General features: G+C 43.7%; 1 protein-coding gene across 1 annotated transcript in view; it reads right to left on the bottom strand.

The window, feature by feature from the left end:
* Positions 1 to 3,339, bottom strand: part of cp (ceruloplasmin) — a 52,940-nt gene extending 49,601 nt beyond the window's left edge. Inside the window, exon 1 of the mRNA XM_080186516.1 lies at positions 3,182 to 3,339. Within this exon, the coding sequence (XP_080042642.1) occupies positions 3,182 to 3,339 (158 nt within the window). The remainder of the gene's footprint in view (positions 1 to 3,181) is intronic.
* Positions 3,340 to 12,390: the final 9,051 nt, after the last annotated feature.

The following is a 12,390-nucleotide window of genomic DNA, read 5'->3' on the forward strand; positions in this document are numbered from 1 at the left end:
TCTGGAAAGCCTCTTCAAAGAATTTTCCTTAAAGCCCCACTGGTAAAAAAGAAATCCCAATGAATCGTAAAGTGACCTTTTAAGATGTCTTTCGTAATTACTGAATTCCATCGTGGTGTACTGTCACCCTGCTGGTTTCACATAGTATTACATTGTACTTACAACATACAACTAGAACATTTGGCACTCTAGTCGGGCAAACCCAGGGAGTGTGGGCAGCAGCAGGAGAGGAATGAAAGGAAAGGGTTAAACAGGCAGCTTGACTGTAATATCTGCACCCACTGCATACATGCAGACACGTGCCAAATGACATGTAACTACATCCCAGATGGTACAAAAGAGTTAAACCCCAGGTGCAATCTTTCCGAGGATGCAGCAACAGTAAGAGAATCGATATCACTTATCAAAGCTCCATAACGCCTAGTGGAGCCATTGTACCTCTGGCAAGCTAATCAAGTATCAGGGAGATGGGGACAATAAGCACACCATCAAAATTGATAGGGCAGACAGGTCCAGAAAATGATTAAAGTTAAAGAACACAGGACAATGGATCCACATAGTGTGATCAAAACAGAACTGTAACCAATTCAAAATAAAAATATGATGACCTTATGTAAGCATAATGCTTTGTAATGTAAAATAAAAGGTATAAGAATGTGTAAGAACCAATGATTAGCAGAGTAGCTCAGAAAAAAGTTAGAAATACAGCTCCGAGTTTTGCTCTCTCTCATGCATGTTGAATAAAGCCGTTTTGTTGAAGTTCTATAGGGTCTCGGAAGACTTAGTTTGTTCATTCCAACAGGCACAACAATTCCACACTGGTGCTTATACACTGAGGACAATTCTTCTTCCAACCCCATCAACACATTCAGCTAGTCCATCCTCCAACATGCGAACATCTAGCTTCCTCTCTGGGCAAATACATTTCTGCTATTTTGGATTTATTGGTGACTATATATTAGTTCTGATCTCACTTGCATATTTTTGATCAAACAATTTCACAATCTTAGAGACCTCTCGTGATCCCAGCATCCATTGTTGTGGATTTTCACTTCCTACTTTTTGCCACACCGAAATAAGCGAGTTAAACGTTGAAGACAAGAATGACCCTGTTTGCCAGTGGGAAGTTTTTTCAGCAACTTGAGGGTTAATGATACCCAACTCCTATTTCATAGGATATTGGTGACACTGAATGAGTCAGCATCTATTTATGAGCAAGAAAAGACTCATGAATAGAAATATGGGAATAGGACCTGGGTGGGATTGTTGCTGGTGCAGTCTCGATGGGATGAATGACCTCATTCTACACTGTAGAATGGACATGTGTTAGAGCAACAGTTTTATCCCCAAGAACTGTTTTACCCCCAGTTCCGATGATTCTTTAAAGACTGCAGATAAAACAGTAACACACCTACTGGACTCATTATCCACTTTTGCATTTAGCCACTGGGACTCCAGGAAGCCAACCTAACCCAGTCTGTAGATAACACCCCTGTCTATACTTTTTAACAACTTGCAAGTTTGTTCTTGTCTTCATTAACTCTTAGCAGCAAGACCATGAGGCAGCAGTAGAACATAGAATCTTTACAGATACCTTTACAGAAGGTATCTATCTGGCCCACCAAACCTGCACCAACTCTCCAAAAGAGCATCTCACATCTTTGGACACCAAGAGGCAATTTAGCCAATCCACCTAACGTGCACATCTTTGTACTGTGGGAGGAAGACAGAGCGCCCGGAGGAAACCCACGCAGGCACGGGGAGAACTCCACACTGTCACCCAAGGCCAGAATCGAACCCAGTTTCCTGGTCCTGTGAGGCAGCAATGCTAACCACTGTGCCGGTGTGCTGCCCACAATGGCGCCTCTGCCCACACCTAACAAAGGCTCTTTTGCTTTGCCAGTATCAATTATTAACAGCTATAACTAAATTGAGCTGAACAGAACACACTGTCCTCAACAGCAAATTGAACATTTCAAAATGAGCAAACAATGGAAAACAAACACTATCAATCAAATCGTTGCCAGAGAGGGAACCCCCTTAAAGAGGAACTGAGTTGCACTGTTGTCTTGCTGATTGGGGAGGTGACACATGATACACACAGAGGCTAGCTCTTGGCATTTAAAGGGTTATGCCTTCTTCTGTTGGAGAAGAATAGAGACTTAAGACAACCATTTGTCCATTGTGCTTGTTCTGCCATCCGGTGAGATAATGGTTGACCTGAACTCCACAATCCCACCTTTCCCTGTCTCCCTTGATTCTCTCAGGATCTCAAAACCCATCAATCCTCAGTCTGGAACACAATTAACAATAGAACATTCACCACTCACTGGGGTGGAGAATTCCAAACAATTCCAATGCCACTGAGTGAAGGAATGTCTCCTTATCTGAAAGAATTAATTATTTATGCCGAGACTGTGTCCCTTCGTTCTCGTGTCTCCAGCCAGGGGAAACCAGTCTTTCAGATCTGTCAGCCTCTCAGAATTTTAAATCTCCCATTGAGATCATTTCTCATTCTTCTAAACTCCTGAATTCAAATAAAATATTTACAAGTGCATAAAATCTCAGAGTACTGGGAAAGAATGACAGATTACAGGCTTGTATACCCAGTTCATAGAATCATTGAATCCCCACAGTGCAGTAGGAGGCCATTTACCCTTTCGAGCCTGCACTGACACAAATCCAACCCAGGTGTCATCAGTTCATCAACCAGAGACACTTAGAGAACCTCAGAATCCCTACAGTGTAGAACGAGGCCATTCATCCCACCAAGACTGCACCAGTAACAATCCCACCCAGGTCCTATCCCCATAACCCTACATATTTACCCAGCTAGTCCCTTGACACTAGGGTCAACTAAGCGTGGTCAATCCACCTAACCTGCACATCTTTAGAATGTGGGAGGAAACCGGAGCACCCGGAGGAAACGCACGCAGACAGGGGGAGAATGTGCAAACTCCACGCGGTGACCCAAGCCAGGAATTGAACACAGGTTCCTAGCACTGTGAGGCAGCAGTGCTAACCACTGTGCCACTGTTCTGTCAAACCCAAATTGTTCGCCTGCCTTTCTCTATCACACCAGCGTCCAATATTTTCACCGAGCCTTTATCTTCTCTAATTCAGATTTGAAGCAATTGCGGACTTTCTTTCTATCTTGATATTTGTATATATGGATACTCACTCATCCTTATCGATCGTCGTCCCAGCAATTATATTTCTCCCACTTGGAGCATAATTCCATTGAACTTCCCTAATACCAAAATAGTACTCCCGGGTTAAGGCCCTCGAAACAGCACTGAAATATAACAAGAAGAAGCAAGTAGCTGGCACAGTCTTCATCATAGGAGTCTTCAGAAGGAAGAGAGAGAGACAAGGAAGGAAATCCTTTAAATGATTTTGAATTCCTACATTTATAAGTAAGGGGAGGAACCATCAGCCGTCCTTGATTTAACTGGCCAATGAGAAAAGGGAGAATTGCAAAATAGCGTTGGTTTTGTAATTAAGATAAACAAAAACTGTTCCTCTAATGCACATCCCTCCTGGTAAGACCCACAGATTCGCTAATGATTCTTTCGTTCCAGGTCAACAATAGGTCACAGGTGTTGTTTCTGACAGCAAAACAGGCCTCCCATCAGCAAACAAAAGCAACCTCTTGTGCAATATTCAGGTCAACTATTTTATCTTCATTGCATCATGAAGCACACAAACCATTCGATTTTCAATCTGAATTTTCAATTTCACTTTATTACCAACACGGAAATTCACTTCGGGTGCGTTGCTCACATGTTAAAAAAACTACAAAAGCAGGAGTTAGCAAATCACGCCGCAGCCATATCAAACTTGGTTAGGCCACATTTGGAGTATTGTGTGCAGTTCTGGTCACCACACTACCAGAAGGATGTGGAAGCTTTGGAGAGAGTGTAAAAAATGTTGACCAGGATGTCGCCTGATATTGAGGGCTTTGGCGACGAGGAGAGGACGATAAAATCATACAGTACAGAAGGGTCATCAAGCCTGCACTGACAGCAATCCCACCCAGGCCCCATCCCCTTTACCACACACATTTACGCTGCTAATCTGCCGATAATATTTAGCATGGCCAATCAACCTAGCCCACACATCATTGGAGTGTGGGAGGAAACCAGAGCACCCGGAGGAAACCCGTGCAGACTCAAGGAGAATGTGCAAACTCCACACAGTCAGTGACCTGAGGCCGGAATTGAACCTGGGTCCCTGGCATTGTGAGGCTTCAGTGCTAACCACTGTGCCACCATGTCACCCGAACCACCATGCCACCCAGAGAGGCTGAATAAACTAGGATTGTTTTTACTGGAAAGACGGAGGCTGAGGGGAAACCTGGTAGAAGTCTGTAAAATCATGAGAGGCATAGACAGGGTGGATAGTCAGAGGCTTTTTTCCTGGCTGGAAGAGTCAATTATGAGGAGGCACAGGTTCAAGTTGAGAGGGGGAATGTTTAAGGGAGACATGCAGGGGAAGTTTCTCATGCAGAGATTGGTGGGTGCCTGGAACGTGCTGCCAGAGGAGTGGTGGAAGCAGATACATTAGCAACATTTAAGAAGCACCTGGATAGGTACATGAAGAGCGAGGGAGTAGAGGGATACGCACTGAGTAAAGACAGAAGGTTTTTTATAGTTTAGTTAGGTCATCATGAAAGTTACCCTATCGCAGAGATTTAACTTCAATTTAAAATATGCACCAACAATTATCCAATGCATTAAAATAAAATGTGTGTCCCACCATGAGTGCACACCCTCATCCATAGATTAATCTCTCATTAAAAGGTCTTATAGAGAGGGATACACACAGGTTTAAGAACCAAATTGCCCTGTATCTGAGGGATTGGAAGCATCCAACAGTAAAACTGAGATTTTCATTGTTAATGACATAGTTTAATATCTTGAACATTCTTAGGGCACATTTTGTGAAGAAAGATCTATTTCCTGCCAGCAACCACTAATCTCTGTACTCTTAAAAAGTCTCTTTCCTCAGACAACAATGCCAGGCAAGACATCCAAAAGGAACAGCATTCTCAATTACATCTCGAGAGATGTAAATGATTTTAATTTCCTGAGCTATGTCCATTGGCGACCACATTCGCATTCTGTTTCCTCCAAGTCAACTTGTCATCTACTCAGGCAACTCAATGCTTAGACTCATAGGGCAGAATTTTACCGGCACATCTGCCCAAGTTTCGTACGATCCCACCCGAGGCCAACAGAGAATGCCGTTATCCGAGCCGAGGCACCCCCGGAATCGGAGCTGGCATAGCGGTAAAATTCCGGCATAGACTCATAGGGGTTTACAGCATGGAAACAGGTTCTCCAGCCCAACTTGTCCATGCTGTCCTTTTTCTTTTAACCCCTATGCTAGCCCCAGTTGCCCGCATTTGGCCCATATCCCTCTACACCCACCTTACCCATGTAACTGTCTAAATGCTTTTTAAAAGACAATATTGTACCCATGTCTACTACTACCTCTGGCAACTCATTCCAGACACTCATCACCCTCAGTGTGAAAAAATTGCCCCTCTGGGTTCTTTTTATCTCTTCTCTCTCACCTTAAACCCATGCCCTCCAATTTTAGACTCCCCTATCTTTGGGAAAAGCTGATCTTGCTGATCTATGCCCCTCATTATTTTATAGCCCTTTATAAGATCACCCCTAAGCCTCCTACGTTCGAGGGAAAAATGTCCCAGTCTGTCCAGTGTCTCCTATAACTCAAACCATCAAGTCCCGGTAGCATCCTAGTAAATCTTTTCTGCATCTTTTTAATTTAATAATATCCTTTCTATAATAGGTTGACCAGAACTGAAAGACAGTATTCCAAGTATGGCCTTACTAATGTCTTGTAGAGCTTCAACAAGACATCATAACTCCTGCATTCAACGTTCTGACCAATGAAACCAAGCATACTTCTTCACTACCCTGTCCACCTGTGACTCCACTATCAATGAGGTATGAATCTGCATCCCTAGATTGCTTTGTTCGATAACTCTCCCCAACATCCTGCCCTGGTTCAATCTGCCAAACTGCATCACCTCACATTTATCTAAATTAAACTCCATCTACCATTCATCAACCCACTGGCCCAATTGATCATTATGCTGTTGCAATCCTAGATAACCTTCCCCAATGTCCACTATGCCACCAATCTTGGTGTCATCTGCAAATTTACTAACCATGCTTCATAAATTCTCATCCAAACCATTAACATAAGTGGCAAATAATCAAGCACTGATCCCTTGTCAAAGGCCTTACTAAACTCCATGTAGACAACATCAACCGCCCTCATCTACCTGCTTGGTTACCCCTTCAAAAACCTCAATCAGATTTGTGAAACATGATTTTCTACTCACAAAGCCATGCTGACTGTCCCTAATCAGTCCTTGTGTCTCTAAATGCCTGTAGATCCTGTCTCTCAGAATACCTTCTAACAACTTAGCCACTACAAAGGCTCACCGGTTTGTAGTTCCCAGGCTTTCCACTGCAGCCCTTCTTAAACAAAGGCACAACATTTGCCACCCTCCAATCTTCAGGCACCTCACCTGTGGCTGTCGATGATTCGAATATCTCTGCTAAGAGACCCGCAATTTCCTCCCTAGCCTCCCACAGTGTCCCGGGGATTTATCTATCTTGATGTGCTTTAGGACTTCCAGCATCTCCTTCTCTGTAATACGTACACTCCTTGGGGCATCACTATTTATTCCCCCAAGTTCCCTAATATCCATGCCTTTCTCAGCAGCAAACACCGATGAGAAATATTCATTTAAGGATCTCACCCATCTCCTTGGCTCTGCACATAACTGACCTTGTTGATTATTGCTGGCCCTCAGGGCTCTTTAGAACCTTGACTATTTGTGGGTAAGATTATATCCAGCTGTCTCTGTAGTAATTCAACCAAAGGACTGTGAGAATGGTTTACAATCAGATAGTCTTCACCTCAGGACCTATGACTCTAGTCCAGATAACAGGCTTAAAATCCGACTGTTTCCCATATGGAAGCCTCCACTCACTCAATAAGGGCAGCTCAGACTCCACAAAGGGAAATCTATTAATGATCCCCTTGGCCTTCATGACTATCATAACAGTCTGATTATCTGGGTTTCCAAATGCTTTAAAATATTATCCAGGCACATGCTGCAGGACAATCGAGTTTATAATAATTTCCTACAGGTCGCCCTTGTGCTGTGGAAAATACACAAAGGCTATTTGAGAAAATGTTCGACAAGGATTGTGACGTTGCACATAAATTTCTTCAGACACATGCAATAGTTTTTCTGGAGGCAGTTGCAGTGCCCCAGGCTTTTAAGCATGTTATTCACACCCATAACCTCTATAACACAGTTACTAACTTGTAGTTAGTAATGGTGGTAACATGGCCCCTGAGGGACTAAAAGGATCAAGGGATATGGGGGGAAAAGAGGGGGGGGTCAGGATATTGAATTCGAGGGTTAGCCAAGATCAAAATGAATGGAGGAGCTGGCTCAGAGGGCCGAATGGCCTACTCCTACTTCTGGTTTCTATATTCCTACGTTAAGGGGGTGATCCATTTCAGCCCATGTGACTAGGCCAGATGCTATGGAGTGATCATGCAGGAAGCTGAGCCAGTGGGGAGCAAGGACACATCCTGGGACATGGTGGACCTTCAGTTGAAGCCAGGAAGGAGAAGGTAGACCTGTGTATATGTTTATCAGACCCTTACCTTGTATATAGGAATATATTAGGTTAATAAACCCTTTGTTGTTGGAGACACGTTGAGTCACCTTCAGTTATTACAGTAACCATTAAAATGTCTACATCACGAATCTTCACAGGAACAGTGACTGGAATTTTTGGGAACAGGGAAGAAACCAAAGTTGCAATGCAGATGGATGATGGCAAGTAGAGGTGAGAGGGCGTCCTACAGGAATCAAGAGAACCATGTTTTTTCCCAGATACAGGAGGAGCAGTGAAGCCTTGGATAGATTTTGGGCTTTATGGACAGTTAAGAACTGATTAACTGGAAAACAAAGGGATAGAAAAACTGTCATGGTCGGCAAAAAATTGCAATGTGGAAGATTTCCTGTGATATTGTACATACATTGTGAATACAGATGCAATTTGACCCTTGAATTGTAATAGGTAAGGCATAAGAGAGAGTAGGTGTGTGGTTTACAGGAAGGGCCTGTTAGATACAAGAATTTAATATTATAAATAGATCGCTATTGTTGAAGAATTAAATTAATAGCGTTGGCCTAATGGGGTGAATGATCTAGTCCCTGAATATTTGATTTCTCTAATTGAAGAGGACATCTGAATTTTATCAGAAACGGTAGCACTGAAACCAGTTCTAATTTGATCTCTCCTCCATCCCCTCCCCCTCTTCCACCCTCCTCCACTCTCACCTTTAGTTTTCCACCATAACCAAAACCCAGCCAAGTCTCTCACCAACATAATCTCCCTATCTTTCCTCCCTCAAGCTCTACACTGAGTAATAGCTCAATAATAGTGATGTCAAGCCAGCTCCCCTCTCTCTAATTGCACCGTCCTCCTGTCCCCCCAAAACTTTTCCCAGATAAACCCGTCATAATCATGGACACCTCTTGGAACTTGCTATCTCCAATGCTCTCTCTGCTGTCATCACCTCAATCACAGACAACGCTAACTCTGACCGCTCCTTTACATTTCTTATCTCTCCTCAACCATACCCTTTTCCATCCTTCTCCATTCACCTCTGGAAAATACCTCTTCCTCCTAATTAATTACAATCACACTTTAAGGCGGCCATGTGCCTAGTCTTTGACTTGCCGTTTGTCATGATAGTTCCCCCATTCATGTTATCCCCATTAAAACCTTTACTTTTTCCCAGGCTGATTGTCCCCTGCTCTGGGCCCAGCCTAAGTTCCTGAAATCTGAGTTGTGCAGGTCCAATTAACCATCTAGCAGCAGATCTGGCTGCACCAGATTGTGCTTCTGGATCTCACCAGCTCCTGCCAAAACTGTCCAATGTTTCAGGATCATCTTGGAATGCAAAGCCATTGGTTTTGCTTCTTTATTCTTCTGCTAACCATCTCCTTAAACCCTCTCCCCTTCCTGCTCAGTGCAGGAAGCTCACAGACCACTTGTTCAACTGCTTCTCCCCTCCCTCCTCAGATCCTGTCCACACTAACCCTGAACCCACGTCTTTGTTCAGTTTCACAACTATCTCACGTCATGCTGTCTGTCAGCTCATCTTTCTGTTGACTCAGCTGCTCCCGTAAACTCATCTCACTAAACTGTTGACCGACTAACTTCCTTTCCTGCCCTCTATATATTAGCTGGCTTTGTGAATAGTTTCTCTTCCTCACGTACTGCTCCCTGATCCCATGCCTACCCCATTTTAATCCAGCAAAGAACAAGCACATTTATCCCCTCTCTCCTTTCAAACTACCACCCAATCTCTAACCTCCACTTTATTCTTGAAGGTACCTCAATCTCTTGTTACCTCTGAGACCATGCCCATTTTGTGTTAATTTTTAACCAGGCTCCTGTGTTTTTTTAGTCATTTGTGGGACATGGGCGTCGCTGGCTGGCCAGCATTTATTGCCCATCCCTAGTTGCCCTTGGAAAGCAGTTAAGATTCAACCACATTGCTGTGGCTCTGGGGTCACATGTAGGCCAGACCAGGTAAGAACGGCAGATTTCCTTCCCTAAAGAACATTAGTGAACCAGCTAGGTTTTTCCAGCAATGATTTTATGGTCATCAATAGATTCTTAATTCCAGATTTTTAAAAAAAATTAAATTCCACTATTCGCTGTGGTGGGATTCGAACCCAGGTTCACAAAAAATAAACTGAGCTTCTGGGTGAGTAATCTAGCAATAATACCACTGGACCATCATCTCCCACCAGCATTAACTTTGCGCCAATCAAAGTCACAAAATGGCAGCTGCTATTGAAACTATGGTTGATTATCCATCCTTATCATATTCAAGCTTCCTACAGCCTTTTGTTGCAGGATGTTGATAACCGTTCAGTAGATCTCAATAAAGCCTTCATAGGCTTAAGTATTTATTAACTGCAAGAACTATGTATGTAAACATGTTGGGTTGCTCAAGCACTGATAACAAGGACTTGTAAGAATAGTTCATTCATTAGCTTAGCAGCTATGCTAAGCTTGTACATTGCCTGCCCTCCCAGGGAGAACCTACATGCCCCCAAGTCGTGATCTCTTTTGTAGATGCATCCTCACATGGCCACTTGGCCTCCCCATTTTGTTGGAAACACCCAATAGTGTGAGATGTAATATTGTGCGCCATCGGAAACTATGTACAGACCGTTGTGTAGCATGCAAGTTAAACAGGCTAATGGTGCATAACTTAATACATAAATAGTGAGGTATGGATTACGCCACTGCATAGCTCATCAAGACACCCACCCACCCCCCTTCCCTCCCCCCGCTGCCCCCCTTCCCCCTACTTTTCCTTGTGGAAGGATGAGATTTGAAAGTCAGTTCAACACTAGGTGGTAATATAGGGTGGAATTTTACCAGCGCGATCTCACCCAAGACCAAGGGAGAATGCCGTTGTCCGAGCCTCACCAGAGTTGGGGCGGGCGTGCCAGTAAAGTTCCAGCCATAGTCCTGGGAGTTTGGTAAGAACTCGGCGACCTTGCCCACAGCTGGGATTCTCCAGTCCCACTGCAGTGAATGGAGTTCTGACCGAGCGCCAAATTCTCTGTTCTCGCTGGCAATGATGGCTGGGTAAAAGAGGTCAGACCCTTGTGGTCAGCTTGCTCAGGAGCCCATACTGTGTGGTAATACTGGTGGATGGTGTTGTAGTCTTTCTCTGGCCAGCGTCTTTAGTGAGGATGGCCTGGAACTCACTGCATTGACCCCTGGAGTAGTCTGTATGTCCACTGGGGAAGAGGGTTTGTGCCATAGGTCAGATGATTGAAGCGCTGTGTTATCTACTGGTGCTGGTAAAATTCTGCAAAGTTAGGAAATTCAGTGGGGATGTAATGGTGAGCATTGTTTTTCACAAATCTCTGCAAGATGCCGTGTGTGCCAATCTGTCTCATGAACTTGATGATGATCATGTTATTCGTCATGTTTGGCAGCTAGTTGAGTTCAAACCACCAGGAATATGAATCTTCCAATTGTTTTCTATAGAATTCCTACAGTCCAGAAGGAGGCCATTCAGTCCATTGAGCCTGCACCGACCACAATCCCACCCAAGCCCTATTCCCGTAACACCATGCATTTAACCTAGCTAGTTCCCCTGATATTAAGCAGTAATCTAACATGAGCAATCCACCTAACTCGCACATCTTTGAACTGTGGGAGGAAACCGGAGCACCTGGAGGAAACCCAGGCAGACACAGGGAGAATGTGTTGACTCTGCACAGACAACGACCCAAGCCGGGAATTGAACCCATGTCCCTTGCGCTGACAGGCAGCAGCACTAACCACTGTGGCACCGTGTTGCCCTGCAGCAGAGATTTAAATAAGAATCAACTAAGACTAAATGTTGTTCACCATTCCATTTGAAGGTACAACAAAGGGATGCCCGGGACTGCATGTAAATGCAACGGTTCTTTTGCTGATGCAGCTTAAGTCTTCGCCAAGATTTTTTTGGGTGACTGCATGAGATGGTTTGATTCATCAGTTCTTTGGTTGGTTGATTTGAACTCATGTCTGTCAAGGATGATAAACACCTTCAGAATTATTTCAAGTCCCTCTTTTACCTCCTCCAGCTGGAAAATAAATCAAGATTAATTTCTTGATGGCTTTGGGGCACACTCAGTTCAATAAGGCAAAGGCTGTATGATTTTTGTCAGCAAACAAACCAGTGGGGGCAGGGTGTGGGGTGGGGTGGGAGGGGCTGACGTGGATGGAAAATCCCATCCATTTTTCCACTGCCTTTCATCTTGCACTCATCATGAATACAAAACAAAAATCTTCAACAAAATGTTTTTTTTCAACAATACACAATTTCTGTACTACCAAACAACCATTTAACTGTGTAGTCTCTTTCTTGAACCTCTGAGGCATGTCAAAAACCTTTTGTTCAAATCTTGGACAGTTTGGTTCATTGATGACTTTAGTGCCTCATGTGTGTCTGAGAGTATACACCCAGCTTGAATCTTGAGTTTCAAATCTTCTAATTCAGTTCTAATAAGAACATTTTCCAACCTTATTTCATTTTCCTTCTGCAAGCTTTGTTTATTTTGGGTTTATCAGATAACTTTCCTTCATTCACAGCCAGCTTCATATTTTACACTGTCACCTACAGTTGCAGTTCAGGGAATCGATCAGGATTTCCAAAATTTTGAGACTCCCAGAATGTTTCCTGCCTCTGTGCTTTACTTCGGGTCTTGTCCCTTTCCCATTTTAGTTCTTTACTGAGGTTTTT

The sequence above is a fragment of the Carcharhinus amblyrhynchos genome, chromosome 3 (assembly GCF_965287045.1).
Source record: "Carcharhinus amblyrhynchos chromosome 3, sCarAmb.v2.hapA, whole genome shotgun sequence".
Lineage (NCBI taxonomy): Eukaryota > Metazoa > Chordata > Chondrichthyes > Carcharhiniformes > Carcharhinidae > Carcharhinus > Carcharhinus amblyrhynchos.